The following is a 27,795-nucleotide window of genomic DNA, read 5'->3' as shown; positions in this document are numbered from 1 at the left end:
AGAGGACCATATGGAGGGAATAATAAGACAATTAACTTTCCATTAAAGAATAATATATGTGGGTTTTTAGAGAGGCAAGCGGCAGCAATCCCTACCCAGCGGCATATTTCACATGCGTGCCCCCCACCATCCCCACCCTTGCGCACCCCACGTCCGGATCATCTGCACCATGAGACGAGAGGGCGCCGCTGGGCCTCAGTGGGAGGTGGCTGGAGCAGGGGTGGGGGGCCGTAAGGGGAGAAGCAACCGCAGAGACCCTGGATGGTGGTTCTGTGGCTTCCTGTAACCTTGGGGAGGGGGTGTCATGGGCCTGGGTGGGGCTCCCTCAGCGCCACTCTCCTAACCAAGCATGTGACCTGGCATGCTGTGCATGTCCTGCGTGAGTACGGGTCCACCTGGCCAAGTGAGGTCTGCCTCTTGAGGCCAGCTGAACCACAGTGCTTTGAAGGACTAAGGGGAGGTCTGGGGGTCACAACCACTGATGCTTCCCTTTTCTGGCCCTCCCAGGGCTGCTTCTGTCCTCTGGCACCTTCCTCCACCCCAACTTCCTGCATCCTCGTCTGCTGCGACCCCTCCAGGGTTCTGAGCCCCTCTGGCACTCCTGGACACGGCTGGTCCCACCTGAGGTAGCCAGAGAGGACCTCTTACCCCAAATGGGGCCCAAACACAGCCCTGGCCAGCACCCCCTGAGCCAGCGTGTGAGGGTTCCTGTGTTTCGGGAATTGGTGGTACTGGGTGGGGGTGGGGGTGAGGGTGGAGGAACAAGGAGAAGCTTTGAAGGGCACCTGCAGAGGGCCCTGTTCCTGCCTCCCTGAGCCCCTCAGAAAAGGGGTCCTCGGTGTGGCCAGACTTCGGTCCTTGCCTCGAGCCAGCTCCAGATGTGGCACTCTGCAAATATTAATTACACATTCCCAGGGAGCACTGAGCAGACACAGTGCGGGGATGGCCAGGGGCAGACAAGATGGGCTGGGACTGCAACGCTGTCACTGGCTCAGAAATCCCATTTCTGGCTACCCGTAGGAGTGAGGACACATGAAGAGTGTTTGTCTGGTCCATCACGACTGTCCAGAGAAGCCCAGCTGTGGGGAAGGGAGCTGGAGACTTGGGTCAGTGATCTCTGAGTCCTGGGGTCTCGCTGTCTGTGGACACAGCTATAGGACAGGGCCCGCACCAGCCTGCACCTCTGCCTCCATACTCCTCACTACCACCCCCACCATCCAGGGCTAGCAAGTCAGGGCTCCAGGGCAGGACTGGGGGGTACAGACAGTCAGCCACACCTTGGTTTCCCTGCAAGTGACTAGCAGCATACAGTTGGGCTAAGGCCATCATGGGGGCTGAAGCAGAGAGGGGCGTGAGCAGGGCTGAAAGCCATTTCTGCCCTAATGGGACCCGTGTGGGGGTTGACAGGACTGAGAAAGGCTCCCATAGGTCCAGACTTGGCCTATGGTCCCCAGACATGGCAATCCCAGGTCTCTGCTGCCATACCAGCTCCAGCCAGACAGCCTTTCCTCACCCCGACACCCACCCCAGACAGAGCATCTTCTCACTGCCTTCTGCAGAGACCCTCCATGCAGATGTCTTACCCGAGTCAGGAATCCATCCCAGGGTGGGTGCACCCGATGAACCACTGGTTCTTCCCCACGTCTGACTACAGTCTGTCCTGCTTTGCTTTCCCCCCAGAGTTGTTCCCTTTCTACCCTGGACATTCAGGCAGAGGGGGATGGGTCCCTGGCTGTACCCATCAGATTGACCTGGGCTTCAAAATGGGGAGACAGACCATCTCCATGTGGTCCGCTATGCACCCCCAGGCACCTGATGAATTATTCATCCTGATCAGCCTCATTATGAAAATGAGCTCAGAGCCCCAGCATATGTGCTTTCTGCTATCCCTCCCCCAACAGGATGACAATATAGTGCTGATAGGGGAGAGTAGAGAAGGAGCTCAGGAGACTGCACTCAGCCTCTAGCGGCCCTGGAGGGGGCGGACTGCAGTAGTATCCACACTTCCGTGGCCTGTTCACAGAAGGTGTAAGCCAGGGCTGGGAGGTGGGGCTGGGTTTTCCCAGTGGGGCATGGCTCAGGAGCCCCAGGCTACAGTGGGAGCTCCTACAATGCGCTGGCCCTCAGGCTCAGTAAGGTGAAGAAATGGGAGAGGGTCTTTGCAGACACCCACCACATTCCACCAAGCTTTGCCATGGTGTCCAACCTATAAATGGGCCACAGTCTGTACCCAGCCACGCCCTTGTGGGGTTGTTCTTAGGTGAGGAGGAGGAAAGTGCCAAGACAAGGCTCCTAAATGCCACTGTCTGCAGTTTCTAGACACTTGCAGCTGCCAGCTCTGTGGCACCCAGCTCCTGGGGGTGGGGCTGCCTCCAGGACTGGGGCTGGTGGAGAGGGCAGCCAAGTTGGAGAAGAAAGTCAAGGATCACCCCAATGGCAAGGTGTTTGGGGGTGGCTCAGGGAGGCAGGGAGCGGGGTGGCCTCAATGGGGATGGAAGCCATAGGCTTGGCAGAGGTGGCACCAGGGCCCACAGAGCATCATGGCTGGGTCAGGGCTTCAGTGCGAGCATCCTCCTGACCCTCTGAGCCAGGCATGGACCGGGCACACGGGCCCTCTTGTGTCCACTTGAAGGAGAGCCGTGGTGGCTTAGTCAGGGCTGTGGGTGGGTTGTGGGGGTGGTGGTGGTGGGGACTGGTTGGCTCCTCCAGCTTTCGTAGGGCTGTCTTTTTCTTCTAGAACTCTTCACCTGCTCCCCTACTGCCCACCTCACAAGAGTGTCCTGTGCCAAGAAGGAGCCCCAGAGCTGTCAGCAGGAAATAAGAGGCTGAGGAAGCAGGTGAGAGAAGACTGGAGCAGGACAGAGAGCCACTGGAGAGCTGGCAGGCGCCGACAGGCAGAGGCTTGCCAGAAGGAGCCTGGAACACCAGGTCAGCACTTCTCTGCTTGGCCACAGCCTCACCGAGCCTGGCCCAGCTCCCTTCTTTCCTGGCTCACCCTGCCCACCCCAAGAAGGGAGCCCTAGCTAGAGAGGAAGCAGCACCCTGGAACAAGGGTCAGGAGCCTGGCATTTGAGCCCCAATTCTGCCATACCCCACTGCGTGACCCCGAGGAAGGTGGGGGTGGGGGAAGATGTGCTCACTGTTGAGTGTGTGGAATCATTCGACTCCTGGCAGAAAGGAAGGGGGAACAACACATCCTGGGAATGACAATGATCCGTGAGGAATATTCAAATCTGGTTTCTAGAAAAGGAGCGTATCTGTGTCAGCCTGTCCACTCCCATTCTCACCACCTCATTCCAGCGAGACCTCCCAGCCACAACATGGACCAAGAATGAGGATCAGAGCCGGTCTAGGACCTGCCCAGGAGCAGACAGTGGGTTCGCTGAGCAGGACTCCATCTCTGGTCCGCACCATCCAGGAAGCTCAATGGTTCAGATGTCTCCAGCCTGAAACATGTACACTATTTCCCCAACAGCAAACTTTTATGGTCTGAGCTGCCCGTGACTATAAAATAAACAATATCCTTGGCTGAGGATTGAAAGCAAGATTTCTTGGCTGGAAGCGCATGGTTCACTCCTTATGTGGGGTACATCTTATGTTCTGATATGAAGCTTGGGAAGGCACACAACATACATTCCAGGGAACTCTCGTGTCTTCATTAACCTAAACAGCTGCACGTGGCAGTGCCCACTGAGAACCAAGTAAGCGCTGGGTGCTATTTCTGAGCAGAAATTGACTTCTGTTCCAGAACAGCTTTTCCTACCGTGCCTTCTCTGGAAAGCTCTGCCGGCCCCCAAGCATGGCTGAGTCACTGAGAGTTCACAGGAAAAGAGAAGGACAGGGGTTACAGCAATTCCAGCCCAGCCACCAGGGAAGGGGGTGCTCAAGAGAGGCTGGACCACCAGGGCTTGGGGGAAGGACACTTGGCAAGCTCATGGCTTAGGTCTCCAGACTCAGACTCCCCCTCCCAACTACGTTACCACCTAGACAGCCATCCCTGATCAGCCCCATCCTATGCCAGAGGTCCCACATCTGCAGCCGACATCAACACACCCATGTCCACTCCCACTTCCTGGGTACCGGCTACAAGCTGAGCACGGTGCAAGAGACAACACCCCTCAGACGCTCCCTCTGCTGACCTGGGCCTGATCGAGAGGGACACAGGAACACAATGGAGTATCTCATCACTGAGCCCAGGGCCTGGACCCTTGGCTGAATCCCCCAGTGATAATTCCACTTAATCTGCTGTTCCTAAGCCAACCATTGGCAGGAGATACCCATTAATCTCCTGTTCAGTTCTGGTCACACTTCCTGGCCCAGGCAGCCAGCAAAGAACTCCTCAAGTCCAGCACATAGCTGGGAGCCCCACCCCGACCACTTCAAGAGCTCAGGTCTTTGAGACTCTGCATTTCCACATAAAGAGCGACAGCTCTGGAGCCCGTGGCCTGACAGCAACACATTTTGCAGCCTTCTGGGGGTGACGGATGGCCTGCTCTTCACATCACTATTTCAAACATTAACATAATCTCCCAGGATGAATGTGGTTGCTCGCGCCTAATCAATCACCCGCCCGCCCCTTGATCCCTCATCTCACCAAGCACGCGCTTGCCACTCACCTCCTGCTGCATGCAGCGCCCTGAGCGGGCAGCACCACTCTCCGGGGCGGTTCGGCCTGGCCACCCCACACGTTGCAAGGACAGTGCCTCTGGCTTCCGTGCACAACTACGTTCCACTGGAGCCGCCAGGGCCTGGACTCCCACCCCATATGTGCCCTCAAACACAGACCTCCTCTCCTGAAAAGCCCGACACCTCCCCATCAGAGCTGACCAGGTACCACTGCAACACGGTGACCTGGGGAAGAGCAGATCAAGACCCGAAGGCGTCCATGTTTCTGTTTCCCCACCTGCCCCGAGAGGTCCCACATGTCCCATCACAGCGGGTCCTCAGCTGCGCCACGCCTTCCTCACTCCTTATTTCTGAAGCCCTTCCCCCATTCACAGCTGGAAGAGGGTCCCTAAAGGGAGAGCCAGTGGCACCGGGCTTACCTCACGGAGCTGCTGAACGCCCCCAAAGATTCGCATCACACCATCAATCTCCTGCTCCAGGCGCCGGGCCCAGTGCTGCATCCTGTGTGCAGAGAGGAGAGAAGTGTCAGGAGGACCCGCCTGCAGCTCGAGCAGCCCCGCCCCGGCCACCTGGAGGTGACCCACAGCAGCCACCCCTTCAGAACCCAGTTTTCACTAGAGAAGAAACAGGCTGGGAATGACTCTCTTTCCCTTTGAAGTCTGGACCTGGTGGCCCAGGCTCTCCTCACATACTGTCGGATGGCCAGGGAGGGGAGCAGATTAGAGTTTAAATGCAACTCAGGGAGTCCAGTGGCTCTGAGAAGCCTGCAGCGAGACTTTTTCACTGTGAAGAGGCAGCCCTTGATGCTGCTGCTCTGAACCTGGGGACTCAGGAAACCAGGGAGGAGGGGACGTGGGTGAGCCTGATGTCTGCTGCATCTCAGAGCCTCCTGCCCCCAAGGCTGGGTGGCACTGGGGCAAGGGGAGGGCAGGTGAGTGAGAGTTGCTGCGTAACTTGGGGCAGCTCCCTGCCCCTCGGGGCCTCCTCTAAACAGTGGACGTGGATGACTTCCTCGCCCTTCCAGCAAACTAGTAAACAGAGGTTCATCGCTGGATGCCCCGCATGAACCATCCACCCGCAAGTCCAGTTCAGACCAGCCCGTCCCTTTCTGGGTACCTGGAGAGCCCCACGAGCCCTCCACCTGAGCCGCCAGCCTGAGCAGGTCTCCTTTGCACTGGTGCCACCCGAGGTTGTTTTAATCCACCTGGGTCTCACTGTCTTCCTCCAGGATAATTTGGGGCCACCTTGTAGGGTATGAGAAGCACACACGAGAACTGGAGAGTCAAGGGTACTGCATGGGAATCTATGAGAGGACAGGATGGATAGGCAGTCACAAGACCCCATGTTCTCAGCCCACACTTATGAACTGGGATGGTAACTGGGGGAAGAGCTGGCCTGGAGGCTAACCTGTAACCCCGCTTCACGCAGTGCCAGATCAGGTGAGCAAAATCACACCAGCCCTGGCCAAGGGCTGCTGGCCGGAAAGACAGTTTTCATATGGTCGAAAGCGTTTTCTGCCGTGATCAAGGTCTCCACCCTAATGCATCTGAAAGGCACCTCAACTTCCTGTCCCCACCAGACACAGAACACGGCCTTTCCAGGGAGGGCTCATAGGAGAATTCTCACAAAGACTGAAATATGCCCATGGGTTAAGCACATCCCAGGAGGCCAGGTAAGGGTGGGGGAAAAGCCAGTCCCCCACCTCTGCAGGGGTACCCCAGGAGCCATGTGATCCAGGAGATTGAGCCTGGCCCCAATCCTGCCCTGGTCCTGTAGCCTCCCCTACCTCTGCCAGTGCTGCTCGGGGCCAGGGCTCTTACAGCTCTCTGGGTCAGAGGAGCTTGACTCTCTACTCCAGCCCCCTGCCCCACATCCCTGTGGCTGGGGGCTGGGCCCTTGCCATTGTGTGTGCCCGGGTCGGTTGGCATGGGAACTCAGATCAGGAGGCGGGCGGATCACTAATTGCAATTTGCCAAGCTGAATGTCAGGACTGTGATGGAAAAAAAAAAAAAAAAAATCAACATCAAAAGAAAGAGGTATTAGCTTTAGCTTGTTGCTGGTTTAAGCCACAGCCTGATGCCCACCTCTGCGCCCCACTGCAGGGAAAAAGTGAACACTGAGCGCTGGGGGAGGCCAGGCTGCAGGCCCAGCTACGAAGGGTGATCAGGTCTTAACCACCAGCTGGGGGAGGGCAAAGCGAGCAGAGAATGGACAGCCTGCCTGGCCTCTGGCTCCTGTCCACCAGACACTGATGGCTTGGCCCTGGCTGAGGATGGACAGTGTGGCAGGTGGCTGTTTTATGCTCCTGAGACAGAGCCCGGGGTGGGGGGCTGGCTAATGTCGAGATGGGCTGCCGCACAGTCCTGTGTCCAGCTAGGCAGGTGGCACATGAATGGCTGAGGTCAAGGAACTGATCTCCAAGGGAACTGTTAGCTCTGCCCTGGGCCTGACCCTGACCTCAGCCACTCCCTGGTCTAGGGGACAGAATGCCGATCACCATATTCCTGAGACAGGTACAAGGGCTCCCGTGATGTACAAGGTGTGGGGCCAGCATGTCAATTTTCACAGAGAAGCAAATCCCCACTTACCATCCCACTTTACAGATAAGTAAACTGAGGCTCAGAGGCTTTAAAAGTGACCAACCCAAGGTCATCCACCCAGGAAGTGGTGAACTTGACCCAGGGGTGTGCTGGAGTTAGCAACAGCCGATAGTATGCAACTCCTCCCAACTCTGCATTCAGCGTCCTCACCTCGGGAGCTTGAAATCGTCGTAGTGGAAATTCTCATAGCCCAGAAATCTGCAAATGCTGCCAATCTCAGTTTTTTTTCCCCCAGAGAGTGAACTGTCAACATTTACCAACACAGCACTGATATGACCCCAGGCTGTTGACTCTTTTCTAGTGTATCTATAGGTCTTTGGTGCTAGAATTTCACAGGTAAGTAAAGAAAAATTAGTTGAAAGAGCAGACATGGATGCCGAGTTTTTATTTTGCTCAGACAACACATTGCTATTGTTACCATTATTATAATCACCATCATTTCATCAAAAAAGGCTACTGCAACACAAAAAAAATGTTTAAAGAACTAAATCTCAGAATAAAGTCCAATTCTTCCCAAGACACATCCATATCCACATCCACTCTCCCTCTCCCCGCCCCGCCCAACACACGTCTTCCCACCCTCCACCACCCCCCACCCCCAGCTGAGCAGCTCTAGACCCTGCTAGGGGCCCACAGGGACGGGCCTACCCACACCACATCAGAACACGCACACCCTCCTGGGGTCTAGGGCTGGCTCTAGCCCTTGGTTTGGCACAGTGGGTCTGCTGGGTAGACCCCAGCTGCACTGCCCATCATCACGATACCATGGAAATCAAGATATTCTGATTTGTTACCTAAACCAAACCCAACTAGGAAGGCAACACATGTCCAACAGTTTAAAAGAAAGTGACAGATCATTGATTTCATCATCACAGAGATGTGATTTGGGGGCTCCAGGGTTTGGCTGGTGCCCCAGTGCTGGCTCCAAGGGTAACACATGGGACCAAGGAGGCCAGGAGTCAACCATGTACCTGCAGTGTTCCTGCCCAGAGGCCAGAGAAATCACCCTGGCCAGCCCAGTCACACTCCAGCAGAAGGGCATGGGGACTTTGGAAGGATGGGGGAGACATTAGGACCCACGGCTCCACTGGGTCAAAGGCAAACTGACCAAATCCTGCCTGGGGTCCCAACAATCTGGACCCAAGTGCCCGGATATGCCACCGCCTCCCGGGCCAGACAGTGTGGCCCATGGGTCACCCTCCCAACACGACAGATCCACCTGCTGGCTCCTCATATCCCTGTGATTTTCCATGCTCTTCACTGAGATGACACTGCTCATTGCCAAGTGTCTCCAAGTGCCAAATTAGCACAACAGTGAGGAGAGAGAGCATCTGGGAGGAGGCACGTGCAGCCAGGGACTGCAGCCGGCAGGATGCCTGGGGTGGGTACGAGAGGCTGGGGACAGCCTCACACCACTGTGTCCCCCGATGTGCCCGAACCTAGTGGGGTAGAGGCACTGAGCCCCCATTTCACAAACAAGAAAACTGAGGCCCCTGGCAAGGAGCTATCTTCTACAGAGAGAAGCCAGGCCCACCCGTCCTCCTGGGTCCATCAGCTCTATGACCCCACCTGCCCAAGGACTGTGTAGCCTCTGGGAGGCCTCAGGGAGAGGCTACCTCTGCAAGCTGTCTGTGTGAATGTGGAAAGTTCTTGCCCCTGGGAACCTCAGCTTTCTGGTCTGTAAACAGGGACAGTAATGATTAGCTGAATAACTTTCAGGGCCAAATCCACAGGGCAACTTTGATGAGCAGTATTATTATTTGGCAGTCCCCTGGGGGCTAGAAGCTTATCAAATTCAGACTCCCTCTCCCCCACCCAGTGTTTAGGAAATCTTCCCTGCTTGCCTGCTTGTGGGGAAGGGGCATGGAGGTAGGGTGCTAGAAATACGGTTTCCCTAATAGCTCCTGCAATCCCCTGCTCCCCAGACTAAGAGAGGCAGGGAGCAGGCACAGGGCCAAGATGTGTGTGTCCGAGGGCTAGAGGGCTGAGGGCAAGCCCAGCAGGAAGAAGACAACATTAGGTGCTGTGGTGCTCTCTGGGTCTCAGTCTCCAAGGCATGTTTCAGAACCAAGAGGAGTACGTGAGGCAAGAGGAGGTGTCATCATCAAGCAGGGGAGCAAAATCATCCATGTGTGGGGTGAGGAACGGAGGCTGAGGGCCCCTTTAGCAGACAGAACCATCGAGACCCCAGCTAGAAGGCTGGGGAGGCCCAGGTCAAACTACAGAGCACCTGGGGTGAGGGCGTATAGCCCTGAGGCTGGCTGCACAGGCTTGTCCAGAGGGAGAAGAGGGAGGGGAGTGGAGGGGAGGGGTGGGGGCGGGAGGGGAGGGACGGGAGGAGGAAGAGGGGAAGGAGTGAAGAGGGAAGAGGGGAAGAGCCTGCGTGCAGATGCAGCAGCACAGTTTAAACTGTTGCCAGTTGTTAATTTTATACGTGAAGTTGTTGATCAGAATGTGATTTAATTGTACAGTATAATCCAGGCTTTTGGAATAAATTATGCAGAAAACTCATCTATAATTAAACAAATCAAAAAACCAGAGACAGGTGACACTGCAGGTTCACCCTCAGAGGGCACTGCTAGGTGTGGGCGGCTGGACCCTGCAGAGGGACTAGAGGGAAGGGGGAGGGCTCCGTTCAAGAGCAGACAGGGGAAGGCCTGGGAGAGGCTAAGGCCCACCAGGGCTGAGGGTTTCCGGGCCCCCAACTACCTCTGCAGGCCTTTTCACCACTCCCAAGGAGGCATTTTTTGCCACCAAAGTCCTGCTACAGACTGCCTCCACCAGGCAGGCTGCCTGGATAAACCCCATCCACTGGGGGCCTAAGAGCAGTCTACAGCCTTCCCTGCTCAGCTCAAGCAGGGCAGTCATCGTGGAGCAGGAGATGCTGAGGGTAGAAGAACAGGTGAGGCTGGAGGAGTGGAGGGCAGGGCTGGGCTCAGGCAGTGAGGAGTGTGGGGGAGGCCACTTGCTGTCGAGGGTACGTGAACCAAATTTGGCCGTGGTGGGGGCCCACAGGTCTCCTGCTTCTCTCGTGACAGACTGGCCAATTATTCTCTTAGTTCTGGGGGAGGCGATGATTTAAATTAAAGTGCTATTTAATTATTCTATTTCAGCTGGCCTGCCACCTCCCACCTTGGTGCCTTCGCAGTGTTCTGAAGGGGAAAGAAAACGTAGGGCAGGAGCTGGGTGGTGGTCTGGGAGAGACAGAGGGAGAGATGGGAGGGATAGAGACATGAAAAGAGCCCAGAAGACCTGGTCCAGAGGGCCTGGGTATCATGTTTACCCTGTCGCAGGGGAAGATGACTTGTAAGGAGGCAAGGAGGCCATTCCCCATTCCAGCCACGAAAGGCCACCCTGAGCTCAGAGAGCAGTAGTGGCCCCTGCTGAAAGAGGGCTTGGGATGTGGCCAGCCCCTCCGCTAGGCCACAGCCCTGCTGCCAACAGCAGGAAGCTCCAGAGTGCACCCCAGACTGTGGCACCTCCAGAGCCACTTCCCCCAAGGAGTCCTCCCTGACCACTCAGTGGATATCCCTCTCTACCTAGACTGAGTGCCCAGATTCAGCCCTGGCTCTTCCATGACCTTGGACCAGATATGCCCTCTTAGGCCTCAGTTTTCCCATCTGGAAAATGGAGATAAAGCTCACCACTTGTCCACCTCCCAGGACCCAAAACAAGCAGGAGGGGACTGGTGCCCCACGGAAGGGATGCTAACCATGATGACTGCCCCAACACACATGTGCACAGACTCATCTGGGCAGCAGGGCTGTCCTCCCCTCAGTCCAGTCCCCCTCCTCAGACCCGCTCTCATAAAGTGTGGGATGGCTGTGTCTCCTCCTTGGACTGGGCTTCTGGGTGGGCCACAGCCCCCTCCTGCACTACCTAAGAGACCTCGTCTGACACAGGGGAGACTCCCAGGAAAAGGCAGGGCCTCTACGATCAGAGCGTCCTTGCTTATCCGCTCAGGAGAGAAGACTCTTGGGCCTCAACATCTTTTGGGGCTCAAAGCCCAGAGTAGGGCCCCTGATCTTGATTGGATCACAGCCTCCGAAAAACAAAGAGCAAGTGTAGCCAAGGTCATTCACTCTCAAGAGGCCAAGTGGTCAAATCACTCCAAGCCATTGAGGCCAGAGTGCTTGGAGGTGTGTAGACCAGTCAGCGCCGGCCTGGCACTGCACCAACCATGGTGGGGTGGGGCTGCAATGGAGCCTGGGGAGATGGAAGCATGCCGGTTCAGCCAAGTCACATGGAATAAGGCTCCCTGGTTAGCCATCCACCTCTTCACAAGCAGGTAAGCTGAGATGCAGACTCAAAGGGACAGTCTCATCTTCAACAGATTTGATTCAGCTTAAAGGACTCCTAAGAAAAAAAACCCTGGAGGCTCAGATAGTAAAGCGTCTGCCTATAATGCGGAAGACCCAGGTTCAATCCCTGGGTCGGGAAGATCCCCTAGAGAAGGAAATGGCAACCCACTCCAGTACTCTTGCCTGGAAAATCCCATGGACAGAGAAGCGTGGTAGGCTACAGTCTATGGGGTCGCAAAGAGTTGGACATGACTGAGCGACTTCACTTTAAGGGACTCCTAAGTGTGAGTAACATGGGGCCCCAGGAGCACTGTCTCCACCCCCACCTACCCATCCCATGCACACAGAGAGGAAGGCAGCAGCCCACTTATCACAAGGGATCGTCAGAGATTCCCTGGTGCCGGGGAGGGGCTGGTGCTGCTGAAGCTCAAATTAGTCCAAATCCATCGGTCTCGACTATGTGTGTCTTGGGACCCTGCCCAAATACTGCTCCTTAATGAGGTTATTAATTACGGGCTGTCCCTTCCCTTTCTTCATCGGGGAGAAAGCCTTCCTTCCAGTCGGCTCTTGGCTGGGAGGCTGCAAGCCTGTGCCTCCCCACTTAGACTACCGGTGAACAGTCGTTCACTTTAATTAGGGCGTCAGGTCCAGCCCAGTATTTACTCCTAATAGCCTGATGGGGGGAGGGGAGAAGGCCTGGAAGCAGGGAGCCGCAATCACCCAGGGCTGGCAGAGCCGGGCAGTCCACTTGGCTCAGAGAGGGATGGACAGTGTTCCAGGCTCACACAGTAAGAGGCCACAGCATTCTGCCTCACTCCCCGCCATCAGGGCCGGACTGAGGACCCACAGGGGCTCCTGCAGCCAGGGAGGACCTCGAGGAGTGGGACAAGCCAGCAACAGACAGGCTGAGAAGGAGGTTTCCCAGGGGAGATTAGGAAGCCAGCATGGAAGGCCCACCTGAGCCTGACTTGTCTCTCTCTGATGTGGTTAGTTGTGTGACCTTGGCGACATCCTTTCCCTTGTCTGGGCCTCAGTTAACTCATCTAGAAAGTGAACTGGAGCAACACAGTATTATGTCAATACTGTCACACCCAGAACCGCAGGGCTCCTGAGCAGCCCTTCAGCGGGGCCCTCCTCTCCAGGCCTGGCCTGGGGCAGTGGGAGCAGTCCCTGCAGAACTAGGAGAGGGCCTAGTGGAGGCACTAGAGAGCCAGGGAGACGAAGAAGGTGCACAGAAGGAAGCGGGCCATTGGTCTGCAGGACTGCGGATGACTGAGGCCCAGACCCAGGCTGTGGACTCGGCCAGGGCAGGCAGTGGCTCCCAGGCTGAATCTCCTTCGGCCCCTGCCGTGTGCCAGGTCCCGTTCTGTGGTCCACACCCGGCTCTGTGGTTTGGACTCTCCAGGTCTCAGTTTCCCTCTCTGCCCCAGGAGGGATGGCCTGGGGTCTCCAGAGGCCACTCAGGGGTTTGTTTCCAAGGGGTTGAGTGAGGCCTCATGCCCGGCTCATCGGGCCTGAATTACCTTCACAGCAGTTAGATCATCATCCCTGGTCCTCAGAGGGGAAAACTGAGGTACAGAGCAACTGCATGAGGCGCCCAAGGCCACACGGCTGATGAGCACACAGTTCTGCCCAGCTGCAGCATGGCCGGTCCACCTGGATGCCTAATGGGCCTCTCAAACTGAATGGGTCCAAAACCCAGGCCCTTCCCCTCCCTCTGAACCCTCTTCTCCCTCTCTCCACACCTCCGGATGTCAGCTCTTTAGTTCAGGCCAGAAGCCTCAGGGTGACCTGGAACCTGCTTTCTCTCATGCCCATATCCCATCTCAGCAAGTGCCGTGGGCTCCACCTTCACAACCCGCCCACCACCCTCCACCTCCCCAACCCCCCGCCTGCCTGGGCCATGGTCATCTCTTTCCAGGACAAGTGATGGAATCACCAGTTCACTGGTCTTCAGCCTCTGCCCTTTGGAACCCCCGCTTCCCGCCGCGCCCCCCCCTAAGGCTGTTCACCTCCACACTCAGCCAGAGTGTCCTGCTGGAACAGTGCGCCTCCTCAGTCAACACCCAAAGCCCATCCAGGGGCCGAACTCACAATGGCCTCTCTGACCTCACTTCTCAGGCCACACTGGCCTCCTCACTGTGGCTTGAATACACTCTTGTAGTCCCTGCCCAGCCTTTGCACACGCTATTCCCTTGGCCTGGATCAGCCTCTTCTCAGAAGTCCTCAAGGCTCCCCTCTCGCCTCGTTCGGGGAAGTCCACTGTGCCCCCTCCTCCCATTTTAAGTGGTACCCTCCCAGCAGCCACCGATCTCCGTGCCCTCCAGGGGTTATTGTTTTAGCTAAAATTCCCTCAGACCTCCTCTTCTTTACTGCCCCCACTGCGCTGGGCTGGGAGCCCTGAGGGAGGAGGCCCCAGGTCTCCAGCCTGAAGGAACAGGCCCTTGGCCGAGCAAGCGCACCTCCCCAGCCGGCTCCAAGCCCCACACCGTCCTGCCCAGCCCGCACACGATGGCCACAGGAGCGGGCAGGTGGGGTGCGCAGTGCAGCCCTGCAGGAGGGCTAGAAGCGCAGCGGCTGCCCCAGGGACAGCCCAGGAGGCCCTCCCTTTCCCCAGCTCCTCTCCGTATGAATTATTAAAGCTCATTTATGATGGGCCTGCCCAGGCCTGTGGCTTCTGTGCATAATTCATGGCTCTCCCAGAAAGGCTGGGTGCTGGCGCAGCCACTTCTTCCAGGAAGCAAGCAACGTGCGGGCAGATCTGGGGCTGTCCTCACTCATCCCTGTCACCATGTCCGGATCTCGGGCAGCCCAGGACCTCGGCCCTCCACCCACTCTCCTCCACCTGGGATTCTGGCTCCCAGGGCTGAAGTCCACAAATTTTGTGCAGACTCACCCATCCCCGTCTCTGTGCCTCGGTTTCCACCTGTGGGCTGAAGGAGTCGCTGGTTTTCAAACCGCAGGGACTGCAGTTATCACCCGCCTCCACTCCCCTGGGGAGGCCCATGGGCTCCCAAGGTACCAACACTTGGGGTCACTGTCTGTGAATTTCCCAGCAATCTAGAGCTGGGATGTAGCACTGAACAACGGGAGCTCACAAACTAGCTAAGGGCACTCTAGACCAAAACAGAAAGTCCAGGCCAGGGATGTGGTGTATGGACAGTCACTTGGCCCAGGATCCACCGTCTGCTCCTCAGGCCTGGAGCCACCTGCCCCACTCACTGACACGGATCGTGGGCATTTGGGGGTCTGCAGCGCCTCCTTCTCTCCCCAGCATGTTCCCCCAGGTAGTCGGGTACAAGACAAAAGAGACCAGACCCATTTAACAACCTAGCAAACTGAGGTTCAGTGAGGCTGGCTCTTGGAGCCAGGGCTGGTATACTGACACCGCCAGGTGCAGTGATGGAAGAGCCGCACCCAAGCTTGTTCTCGTGAGGTGGCCAGCAGTGTTGAGGTGCCTGTGGTGGTCACCAGGAGAGTAGGGGGGAACCTGGGAGCTCCAGATGCCTGCTCCTGCCCCACGCCAGTAGCCGAAGCCTGATTGGAGGTGCAAGAGAGGCTCTGTCCACGTGTCATCAACCACTCCAGTTGGATTCTGTGATTCACACATCCCATCTCCCCTCACGTACCTCCTCCCCACCCTCCAGCATGAGTCAAATCCTCTCTGAGCCACAAATAGCCGTCTTCCATTTATGTCCTGGCTATGGCCTCCTGCCTCGAGGAGGACAGAAACCCCTCTCACAGTCTTCTATTCCTTCTCAGGGAAGAAATCCCATGCCCCACCCCATGGAAGCTGGCAAGGCCCCATAGGACACACAGGTGCAGAAGAGAGGTGGAGCCAAGACCAGAAAAGAACTTAACCCATCACGGCCAGCGTTGTTGTCTGGTTTTGTGCCTCCTCTACCTGGCCAAGTCACCTCTGGTGGGAAGTCTTCCTGGATTTCTCTCCACCCTGCTCTCAAACCCATAGTCCTTACTCCACTTTACTGACCCTTGCCTTAGGTAGGGGCTGCAGTCTGGTTCCCCTCACCAAGCTCCCTGAAGAACTTCGCTTGCAGGACAGCAAAGAAGAGTCTTCTGGAAATGCTTGGGGATACATTTCCCTGAACATCCTCCCATCACCAGATTGGTGCCCCCCCGCCCCCCCCATCCACCTCTCTCTATAGTGGGGGAGAGGCTGGAAGGGAGGGCAAGAAAAAGGCTTCCCACTTCAGTAGGCAGAGCACTGAGGAAAGGAACTGATGATGCAAAGCACCTGTTGTGTGCCGGGGCTCCTGTGTGAGCTCACTGAAGTCTCACAGCACCCCTGGCTAGGTGCGAACTGGTTCAAGCCCGCTTCATGGACAACGACCAAGGCCACACAGCTAGTCTGTGCTCAACCAGAATTTGAACCCTGCAAAGAGTGGCTCCAGAGCTCACGCTCTGTTCCTAGGTGATCCAGCTTTCTTAATCCCAAAGTGGGCTTCAACGGCCAAGATTTAGGAAATAGGGTGCCGCTAAGGGCCACTCCTCTTTTATGACCTTTTCCACCATAGAGAAGGGGTCCATTCCAAATCAGGGCCCTCACTGCCTCCCCAGGCAAGCCAAAGCTGGGCAATCAGAGAGTCCTTCCTTTTACCCCAACAAAGCCACCCTGCTGCAGGAATGATGTCTCAGCAGCGCACAGCCCTAGCTCCCTCCAATCCCTCCCATGACAGGGGAGATGCCCACTTCCTTTGCGATCTGCCCCTCCCTAGTGAGCTCCGGGCTCCTCAGTGCAAGCCAAGCTGCCTGTAAATCAAATGCAAGTGCTCGTTTGCCTTTTCTCTCCACACTCCACAGTGAATCCGTAAGCAATGTAAATTCCCTCTGCGAGACACAGCGAGTAGGGGCCTTGTGGTGCCACCCCAGCGGCCCCACCTCCTCCTGAGAAGTCCCAGGATGGTGGCCGCCCCAAAAGGAGCCACTGCCTGGTGAGCCTGTGTTGTCCTCAGAGCTGGCTTGACGAGTAGCAGGTGGTCCAACTCAGCAGGGCTTATCACAGACAAAATACTCTGGAGATGTTTCCAACCTTCTACAAATCCCTACTAGCTCCCTCACTCCCCATTTATTCATTCATTCATTCATGTATACAGTTACTAAGCCAAGCTCCAGGCTGGACACGGGGAAGGGACACAGTAGTGAGCAGGGCAGATGCAGGCTGGAACTTGGAATTCAACGAGAGAAGGCATCTGATCTGATCCAGACTCAGTACATGGAGGGAGGAGGAGTCCGGTGGGGGTGTGGACTGCACAGCAAGGGGTCTGACCCACCTAGGGCTCTGGCAGGTAAAGGCTGCGTTGCAGGGCAGCAGGGCAGTTCAGACAGAGGGTGCAGCACATGCTCAGAGGGTGAGCTCGGCATGGGATGATGCCCTATGAACACCACAGACCGACCACGGGCACCGAGCAGGCTGCTCGGACACTGATGCCTGCAGCACTCTGTCCTCAAGGACATGGTGAGCGAAGGATGGAGAGCTCTCGACAGTGGGGAGAGGAGCACAGTCAACGGATGGGAAACTAAGGGTTCAAAGAGCAGGGCTCTCCGCGTGGTCCTCGGCACCCAGCCTGGGAGGCTCAGCTCCTCCAGGCCCTCTCCAGAGGCACACATGCATATCCAGCTTTGACACCTCTCCATCTGGACCCCTAGTCCGCATCTCAAACTCAGCGTGTCCAATACCTGCTGGTCCCCTGGACTGACTTTTCCCAGGCCTCCTCCAGCTTACCTGGTGAAAACCGTCCTTCCAGCTGCTCAAGCCAATTGCCTGACATCTCCTGACACCCCTGTCCTTTCTCATACCCGGACCATCGGTATGTCTCACAACCACCACAGCCACCACCCTGGTGCTCCTCTGTTCACATCTCTCCCGGGGCGCCCAGTTCAAAGTCATGCTAATTTAATGGCCCAGCCTGTCCAGGTCCCTGTTGCCCTCTGACCTCCCCACCTCCCATCCTCCTCCTGCTCAACCACATCCCACCTCAGGGCCTTTGCACTGGCCATTCCTCTGCTTAGAACACTCTCCTCCTAGATACTCATGTGGCTCCCACTCTCCCATCCTTCCAGGTTTTCCTCATGTTTCAGTGAGGCCCACTCTGACCTGCCCCCTCTAGTTAATCCCTCTCCCAATTCATCCTGTCCCTTCTCCATGGTGTCTGTCACCTCCCAACACAGCATGTCCTCTGTCTACATCATCTCCCCAGACTGCTGTCTGCCTGTCCTCGTCAGTGCCTGGTGCACGGCAGATGCTCACGAGCGTGGAGAGAATGAATGAACGGCAGGTTATGGCGAGTGTCCGTGGAGGGAACAAATGTGCCCGCAGCGGGGGAGGCACCGTCTGGAAGAAGATGAACCGAGGAGGAGTCTCAGGTAGGACCAAACCCATAGGCTGTCCAACAGCCGTGTGGCCCCCTTGCACTGACTTGCGGTCACCTCTGCCCTGGCATTTGACCTGCTCTATGCTTACAATCATGGCTTCCCAGGTGGCTCAGTGGTAAAGAATCTGCCTGCCAATGCAGGAAGACCCGGGGTCAATCCCTGGTCAGGAAGATCCCCTGGATAAGGAAATGGCAACCCGTTCCAGTATTCTTGCCTGGGAAATCCCATGGACAGAGGAGCCTGGAGGGCTACAGCCCATGGGGTTGCACAGAGTCAGACACAACTGAGTGACTGAGTATGCATGCACGCGTGCTCACAATCATAAAATATAGAAAACAGGATCCCATTTTAGAGATTAGAAAACTGAGGAACGAAATGACTCACGGTCACATATGCGGCTCTCTTTATAGCCCCAGCTCCTGCCCTCCTCGACCCCCATCCCCTGGACCATGCTTTCCTGCAAGCAGCAGGCAGATAGTACAGTGAGGCCAACAAAGCCCACGGCTCCAGGTCCCTCTAGACGGCTCCGTGATGTCCCCACCCTTCTACGTTTTAGAGTAATGGCCTCCTGCATACGCCAGCAGTCTGGAAATCACCTGTGAAATATATTTCCCCCAGCGCTGGCTCGGAAACCATGTAAATCACTCGGCTTAATGGCCTCTGGGATTGTTCCCCGCCACCCCTCCCCAGCCACTCTGTGCCAGGGAATGTGGGGCCGCGGGGCACGAGGCAGGCAGAGCCCCGGTCATGGGCTCCTACAAGGCAGCACGCAGGGGTGCAGCAGCCTCAGGGAGCTCAGCAGCACGAGACGGATGGGGCCTGCCTGGAGCTTGCAGAACTGAGGCTGGATCCACATGGCCAAGCCTCTCCCCCACCCCTTGTCCTTGTTCCCCATCAGTGCTTGCTCTCAGAGAAAGATGGGTCCTGGTACTCTCCCTGGGGCCCCCAGAGCCCTGACTTGGGGTGGGGCGGGGGCACCCAAGGCCTCAGGAATGGCTGGGGACCCTGAGAGGACCTGTCAGACCTCCACCCCACCTCCCCCAGCCCGCCAGGGCCTGCGTCTCATCACCCCTCAGATGCTGCCTCGTGCACCACTCATGTGCGGTTATCGTTTTCCTGGCCTCACTTCCATTTCTTCCTCCCTGATGATCTCTCCCATGGACTGTGCGCAGACAGCTCAGGTTTGGGGAGGGGACTTAGGTGGGGCTGGGTCATCAGGAGGCAGGTCCTGAGACATGGGAGGGCCATGGAGCGGTCAGCAGTGCAGATGAGGCCCGAGAAAGTGTCAACACAGAGGGGCAGTCAGGAAGGGACAGGGCAGCCAGCTGAGGCAGCCGGGTGATCGCCCTGAAATCCCCCTGAAATGTGTGGCCGGAGGCTGCACGCTCTGGCCACTGGCCACATGTACAGAGACACCTGTGAACAGCTGGCTCCACGGGTACCAGGGCCAGGAGACTCCCCAGGACCAGTGCACCGGCCCCTACCCCCTTCCTCTGGAAGCCTCAGTTCTCCTTGCGGGCAGAGCAGGGCAGGGGGAGGGCTCCTGTGTTTACGTTCCTATTCTCTATGGCCATAGCTTTCTACCTTGGCTCATCTGGGGCAGCTCCGGAAAAATGCTGATGCCCAGGCCCTATCCCACCCAATTAAATAACACAGCCCATGGAGTCCTGGACCTCGCCTGCATCTCTCTCCCCCAGGAGGCAGTCCCCAAGCTGGGGCATCCGTTGTAAGAGAGCCCTTGCATGAGGTGGCCTCTGTCCTGTCACAACAACAAACCCAGGGCCACATGGGAGCCTGTCCTAGAACCTGTAAAAGCTGGTCCAGCTTAAAGAGACATAAGCAGCTTGACCTGTAGACACACCTGTGCTGACTCTCAGTTCAGCGAATATTTTGTGAGCACTTGATGTGTGCTAGCCTGAAGCTCTGGCCGACGACAGGTGGTCGTGACCCCCGCCCCCTCCAGGCATACAGCCTGGAAGGGGAAGCAGCAGGTCTATTGCAGGAAAAGAATAGGGGAGACTTCAGGGGCACCTAGGAAGCCCCTGAGCTGCCCAGGGAAGTCAGAGGAGGCTTCATGAAATAGCGACTGCCAGTCAAGTACTAGGAGACAGGCAGAGGCTGGCCAGACCACAGGTGGCGTCCTGCTTAGGGCTGGCAGGGCCCTGTGCAGCCCACCCAACCTCTCTCAGGCTTACTTCATGTTCAGTTCACAAGAAGTGCTTGTTAAACCTCTATGGAAGGAGATGGCTGCTGCCCTCGTGCTGTGCATCCTGAGGGCAGAGATCCCCCCCGGGCCTGTCACTACGCTGATCAGAAGCAGCCCCCTCGGCCATGGTCTTCCTAGCACCAGCTTAAAGGACAGGACAGAGGTGGGAGCTCTGCAGATGGGGTGGCAGGAGAGCGCCATCATCAGCTGCAGAAGAATGCATCACTCTAGAGGGTCCTGGGAATGCTGAAGACACTGAGGCTGGGAGGAGGAGGGTAAGCTCCCACAGTAAGCCGGAGAGGGCTAGGGTGGAGTAGGGAGAAACTGAGACAAGAAGGGCAGAGGGATGGGAGTGATGGAAGAGTGCAGGAGTGTGGGGTACCCTGAGGGTCCTGTGTTGGGGGCTCTCTGGAGGAGGCAGGCTGTAGAAGGACTGTGTGCAGCAGTGGCTAAGTGCCCAGACCCAAGTGCTGAGGTGTGAATCCTGCCTTCACCACTCACCATCTGTGTGATTTCAGTATCACTTGGCCTTGTTGAACCTCAATTTTTCTTGTCTGTGAAATGGGACTAAAAATGGATTGATTTCATTTGTTAGCATATGTGGAATACAGCACCTGGGGCTCAGATCACAGTGATTGATGATGTGGTTAAAATTACTTCCTTTACAAATGTTTCCTCAAACGTGAACACTCTCCCTTCCTCTCCCTTCCTTCTTCCTCTTGTCAGTCTTCTTGTCTGACCCTGAAACAGATCCTGCTTCCCCATGTTCTATCACTAACCCTCTTCTCGCTAACAAAACCCAAGTCTGCAAGAATCTCTGCCGCCTCCAGCCCCAAGGTGACCCCATCCTTAACTCAAGGGTAAATCCTGATTAGCTTGAGCCAATCACAATGTACCTTCCTGATTGTCAGTGATTGGTTTAGAGTGTACATGTGACCCAGTGCTAGCCAATGAGATGTGAGGGGAATTTGGCTAGGGGCTTCTGGTTTAGGTTTCCCAGCCTTCTTTTAAGAGGAACTCAGAGGAAACATCTCCTGTTTTACTCCTAATGTCTGGGACATGTGATGCCTGGAGCTGTGGCAGCCATCTTATTGCCATGAGGGAAGTTAGTCAAGGACAGACAGCCACACCAAAGTAAGACCAGCCAGGCAGAGTGCAGGTGAAGCCTTGGTCCTTGATGACAACCTATCCGTACCCACCTCTGGGTTCCCTGTCAGAGAGTCTAACCATGATGAAAAAAATTAATATGCTAGGATTGCCAAGGTGTGTACAGAAGCAGCCTCTTTTCCTAGCAGCCATTCCTTGGACTCAGCTTTTGAAGTGTTAGTAGTTAGCTCAATGCCTACTCCTGGAAGGCCCCTACAAAGTGAGCACAGAGCTGGGAGTCGGGGGAGGCACAGGGTTGGAGGAGAGGCCCACAGGAGTAGGCAGCAATGATCTGGAAGGCTTCTTGGCTCAATACTCAGGCTGAGCAGGCCAGTCTAAAATAGGGACACAGCCAGGAGGCAGAGAGGCCAGAGTTCCTACTAGGACTTGCAAGTGGCTTGGCCTGGCTGGAGTCTAGTCAAAGAGCTAGTAGCCAGAGACCAGAGCCAGCCCAGGAAGGCCCCCAAATGCTAGGTGAGAAGCGGAGCTCTGCCCACAGCAGGTTTCTGGAGTTCAAGGTCATAGCTAACCCTCAGTGAAAGACACTAGAGCATGCCTGGCAGGTCCAGGAAAGGAAGGGAAGACGCCTGAGTTCTCACCATGCCCACCCCAGCCTCTGCTCACAGGGAGAAAGGAGAAATGCCCATCTGGGAGAGCCCCCTGCATGGAGGCCTGTTCTGCCAGCTCACTTCTCTTTTCCAATAAGTGAAGTTGGGGGCAGGGCTGAGGTGGGTTGTTTTGTTGTTTGTTTGTTGGAACCAGTGGCAGCACCAGGCCTGACCTTTAAGGCTTCAAATATAGCATTTCAGGCGATGCAGGAGGGAGGAGAACATGCACTGAGCGGGGAAGTTACCAAGGCTAAAATGCCACATCAGCCACGTCAGGCTGGAAACCTGCAGCAGGGTCAGGGGTCTCTACCCATCTCAGAACACCCCAGCCCATTCATGCCCACCTGGCAACAAGGTGTCCTTCCCAAGGGTCCCCTGAAAGCCTCGCTGACTCTAAGATGGCACAAGGGTACCAACAACGTCTGCCCCAGAGAAACACCAGGAACTGGGGTCCCACACCACAGGCACCTTGCTCCGTGGGGTTTGCCAAAGGAGGCCTCAAATCGCTCCCATGTCATGTCAAGGATGTTTTTATTTAAGAGAATCATTTGTATATCTTGGTGCAAGGATGGCTGAATGGGTGGCACCCTTTGGGCAGCCTGCACTGAGCCCCACATGGGAGCCTGGGCCCTGCCCACAGACTGTGTGTAGCCAGAGGAAATGTGGGGCCTGAAGGCTCCTTCTGGTACTCAGATGTCAATTTCTCTCTCTGTACAATGGAGGCATCTAGGTTACCAGGGGATTCTGTGGCTGGGATATTCCTTCCCAAATCAGGGACTCAGGCAAGGCCCATTATCTGCCCAAAGAGACTGTTGTGCCAGGCTCCCTACCCTCACAGCCCCTGTAGGCGCCCCAGACCTCTGCAGAAGCCTCCCAAGATACCTAGGCTGCTGGGGCGTCCAAGCACTGACAATATACAGGCTTTGAGAATGCCAGGAAAGCAAAACTTGCAGTTCTCTTAGACATCACAACCCATCAGCTCAGGGCCCACATATCCCAAAGGCCAGCACCCAGCACAAGACACCCAGACTGCCTTGCTTACGAAGACCCAGTAGGCAAAAATTCATCCTTGAAAAGAAGAGCTTTGCTGGAGGCATCCCAAATAGAGGAACATGCGGGCATCATCAAGTCGAAGCTTTTATACCCGAATCATGCCTGCAGCTGACTGTACAAATGTCTTGCTAAGAGCGAGAACCCCAAACCCACAGCAGATGCTTCACGGGAGGCCAGTCTCCCTCCCTTCAGCGTGCAAGTGAGCAGCACCCACTCCTAGAGAAAAACACGCCAGGCCAAGGTCACACAGCAAGGGTTTCCACTCTGCCTGAGCTACGACCTCCACTCGCTCCCCACACCCCCATCCAGATTCCACCTGGGAAAGGCTGTTAGCAAAGATGCTGCGCTTCACAAAGGACTCACCAAGCTTCTCAGAGTCCCAAGTCCTGTGGTGCATCTAAATAACCATTCGATTTGCAAAAATTTGAATTACAAGGATGCAGCTTCTGTGTGTTGCCTTTGCAGACTGTCAGCGAGCCAGTTGGTAGATGATCAAACTTCCCAGCTCAGCCTTAACTCAGGCTGTTCTTGACATAAAAGTTTGCACAACACTGGTCCTGACAACCGGGCTGCTTTATTTCCCGCTGCCAGCATTTGCCCAGTGGAGTCCTGGCATTAACCTCAAAGGCGGGTGCAGAAGGTGGGCATTGGGAGCGCATTCTGGGTGCAGAGATAAACCATACATATGTGCACACTTCCCTATGCACACTCACACAGAAGCACACACCCATAATCACATTCACAGGCACACACTAACACCTCTGTGCACACATGCGCGTGCATGTACACACAACCTGCACATATGCATGAAGCACACACACGGGCACACATTCACATGCACCCACACAAGCACACCTTCATATACAAATGGACACTCTCACAAGTGTGCACACACGTGAATATATCCAACAAATGTGCACAAACACACATAAAAGCACAAATATATAGATACTTCCATACATAAGCTCACATGTGCACACAGGCCACGGCCAAGCACAGGAGAAAGGACCCAGAAACCACAATGGAGTCTCAGAGCCTGGCTGGGTGGTAGGCGCCATGGGCAATGGGACAGGTGCCTAGCACTTGGAGTACGGGCCCAGCTGGACTGAGAACGCTCAGAGATCCAGTAAGAATCCCCTGCCTTTGTCATTCATCCTTCATGACCTTTCACAGCCCAACCCAATGAGGCAGCACAATCAAGGGAACCTTATTTTACAGACAAGGCCCAAGACCCAGAGAAGGTGAGGAAGCTCGCAAGGTTACAGCTGGTGAGAGGCGTGGCAGAACTTCTGTATGTGTCTAGAGGGGGCTCATTCAGGAAGATTCGTCCAGCAGGGAAGGAAGGCACCCAGGCAGGAACAAGGTGCCCAGGGTCTAAGGGGAGCAGGAAAGAGAGACAGAGGGGGTGACTTCTCCTCCTTCTTACCCACCTCTTTCTCCTTTGTTTAATGAGTCACTTCCAAGGTAGGGAGAGATGGTTAATAATCAGCGGCAAAGACTTCCGGGACCCCTCCCTCTCAGCTAAACAATTAGGCTGATCACAGCTCAAAATGGGTCAGTCTGAGAAGCCGCTTCCAGACACCCAAGGTGTGACCAGAGGCCAGTATGAGAGGCGCGGGCTCCTCACACTGGGGAAGTGGGACTCAGGCTGGGGTCAGGCCTCCCACCATAGCTGGAGCAGAGTGTGCAGAGGAGCAGGAAGATTCTGGACCTGTCTTCTTAAGGCACTGCCAGTGTCAGACTCAGAAGAGCCATAGAAAAGAGGAAACTGAGGCCCAGGGGGGTGGATGAGGCTGTCCAAGGTCACCACAATGCAAGCTGCCAACTGAGAGAATCGGGTTGGGACTGCCTTTGACAGAGGCCCCCAGGACCAGGCCAACACAAGGTTGGGGATCCTTAGGTTCCCCGTGTTGAAGATTTCCCTCCACGTAACCCCAGGTACACAGGCTTTCCTGCTCTGTAAGGCCAGATCCTTCATAGGCTCAGTCATCGGCACCAGCAGTGGCCAGGGGCCCAGCAGGCTGGACTAGCCCCAGGAAGAGGGGGCCCAGGTGAGGAGGGAGGGGAAGTAGGTGATCCTTAAGCAGGACCTAGGCCAGAGACACTAAACCAACTGCTTGAGTCCCACAGTGGCCAGTGGTCGTGCAGGGCTTGGCTGAGCGCTGTCCCAGGTCCTGCTTGTGGACCTAAATGACAGCATCCTTGAGTCCCTTGTAAGCCCCCCAGGGGCAGCTCGATCCACATGGCCACCTGCACCACCAACTCCTCCCCTTAGCCACAGGCAGCTCGGGAGGCTCTTCGGGTTACACAGGACAAGAGAGGGAGGGAAAGGAAAAAAACTAAAAACCACACATACACCTCCCTCTGGGAATACGAATATTGATTCTGTAGCTTCTTGTTTAGACAGTAGGCACCAGGAAAAAAAAAAAACCAACCTGACACGAAGAGAGGCTCCCCCATTGGTTGAAGAGATGCAGCCAGCAGTGGGAAGGCCCCCCACCCTCATCTTTAGAGCACCCCAGGCCCTGGTGCCCCTCCCCAGACCTAAGGCCCTGAGCCCTCACTTAAGGACAGAGGTCACCTGTTCCCAAGGCAGATCTTGAATCTGGAAGCCCATGAGGATGGAACTGGGTAGGGTGGGTGGGTGCTGGAAGGGGAAGGAGAAAGAGACCACTCCCAACCCACAGACAGCAGCACCCTCCAAGGGAGGGAGCACGCCACATGCCTGCCTGCTTTGACTCCCAAACCTCCAGCTGCCCCTTGAACAGTTTCTTAGCAGATAGAACCCTGGCTCCCCAGCCCCCTAGGCCTCACATGTTCACACAGCATGAAAATGCAAGCATCTATTAAGGTCCAAGACCTCGGAAGTCCCCTCAGGCTTGAAAAAACTGCCGTGGCCCTAGAGCATCCAGCCTCAGGTTTCCATGAACAATCCCCATCCCGTTCACCCCTGACCTTTCCCTCTGGAACTATACTGGAATCTGGAGAGGGAGATGGCATCTCAGAGTCTTGAGATGAAGTCCCTCTTGCCTATCCCTCCATGACAGGCATGCCTGGCACGTGACTCAAAGCCCCGAAAAAGGAAAATCCTGCACTGGGAAGGGGGAGGGGGGCGCTCCACGATCCCCTGTGTACAAGTGGGAGGGGGTGGAGGTAGGCACAGGGGCCTTGAGCACTGGGCTGGCAGGGCCCTGGAAGGCCCCCTCAGGGTTGCCTGAGACCCAGAAGAGAACCGAGGGACAGAGCAGGAGAGGTTACCACTGGGAGCCGAGGTGTGTTTCATGTGTCTTAAGCCTCTTCATTTTCTCCCAAATACCCAAGTTTTGCATCTCCATCCCAACTTCCTGGGCCCACTGCCCAGGTGTGCCCAGCCTCCTGGCAGGGCACCAAAACATCTGAAAGATTAGTCCTCTCCCTGCCCTGGTCCTTATGGGGCTTTGGGCAGGTTCTTCCATCTTTCTGAGTCTCAGTCTCCCCATCTGCAGGATGGGCATGACCATGGGGTCTGAGGTCAAGGACGTAATGTGAATAAGGGGCTTGGCCCAAGCTCAGTGAGGGGAGACCACCAGTGGCCTGGTGACATTCCACCTTTAGTCAAGGTGGGCTTCAGGGAATGAGGGAGGCAGCCCAGTGCTCTTCCTCACAGAGATGATATCTCTGGTAGGTGGCTACAGCCTGAGCTAGTGGCACAACCCAGAGACCTCCGGAGAGTGTGGGTGTAAGACCCTGGAGGAAGCATCTAAACCCCTGAGAAAAGCAGCAGTGATGAGGGGACAGCATAACAAAGCAGAAAGACAGGGAGGTGCTTAGCCCATGGGAACAATGTGGAAAGATTGGTGGGTGGGGGCCCAGCATGCTGTAGCATCAGGGGTAGATGTTAATGTTATCAACAGCTGCCAGGACTCCCACCTGTGCCAGAACACTTTCTGCCGCCAGAGGTGATACCCTCTCCCATTAATTCTCACCATTAGCCTCTTAAGCAGATTCTCTATTATCTTATTTGGGGAAACAGAGGCAAGGTCACCCCAATGGAGAAGGTCAGATCTGGGGACCAAAGCTTGAGCCTTCGGGACCCACACCTGACACCCACCATGTCCCCAAACTGCCTCCTCCCGAGAGCTGGCTGACCCCTGCACACTGCGGGGGGTTGGGGGGGGGGCGCGGAGAGGGTGGCACCAAGGGCTCACTCCACTTGTGAGTCAGTCTCTCCTTGGAGCCTCCAGTGTGCCGGAGACTCGGGAGGGAGATTCACCCGCACACTAGGAGGGGGCTTGTCTTCAAACAGGCTACTCCCGCCTCAGGGCTCAGCCTGGCAGAGTTGACCCAATAAAGGTGACTCCTGGGGGTGGACCACAGCCAAGGGTCCCTCCACCCCAAATCGAGAGCGCTAGGCGAGATGAGAGCCAGTGAGAGTGGCAGTAGATCGCGAAGCCTCGCCCCCTCCTGCTTCCTGCAAAAGCCGTTGGCAGGTTGTTGGGGAAACGGGGGACCCAGATGTGTGCTGTTGCCTCCCTCTAACAGGGGGAGCCACAGGGAGGTGAAGACGTGGGCTCGGAGGCCCAGACAGACACACGTCACCCACCATTAACCGTAGCTAGACTGACGCATGCCCCATTGTGGGCACTCGGGTAAAGGAACATGTACCCAGCTGTCATTAATCTGCTGGGGGGCCCAGACCCCTCGGGATCCCCTAGAGGAAGGGAGGTGCAAGCCAGCACCATCACTGGGGAGGAGTGGGACTAAGAGGATGCAGCCAGTGGCTCAGCCCGGACCTCATGGAACAGGATACAGAGAAACCCAGGAGTGCCGGAGAACAGGGGACCGCAGTCCAACAGAGATGACAAAGGAGGTGGGCAGGGCAG

General features: G+C 56.2%; 1 protein-coding gene across 2 annotated transcripts in view; it reads right to left on the bottom strand.

The window, feature by feature from the left end:
• CACNA2D2 (calcium voltage-gated channel auxiliary subunit alpha2delta 2) overlaps positions 1 to 27,795 on the bottom strand; it is a 140,301-nt gene that overhangs the window by 109,365 nt on the left and 3,141 nt on the right. For both annotated transcript variants that reach the window (XM_024983269.2, XM_024983270.2), the window contains exon 2: positions 5,046 to 5,127. In XM_024983269.2, the coding sequence (XP_024839037.1) occupies positions 5,046 to 5,127 (82 nt within the window). The remainder of the gene's footprint in view (positions 1 to 5,045; positions 5,128 to 27,795) is intronic.

This window comes from Bos taurus, chromosome 22, assembly GCF_002263795.3.
Source record: "Bos taurus isolate L1 Dominette 01449 registration number 42190680 breed Hereford chromosome 22, ARS-UCD2.0, whole genome shotgun sequence".
NCBI classification, from domain to species: domain Eukaryota; kingdom Metazoa; phylum Chordata; class Mammalia; order Artiodactyla; family Bovidae; genus Bos; species Bos taurus.
Note: the sequence above shows the minus strand (reverse complement) of the source record. Positions and strands in the feature narration are given on the sequence as shown.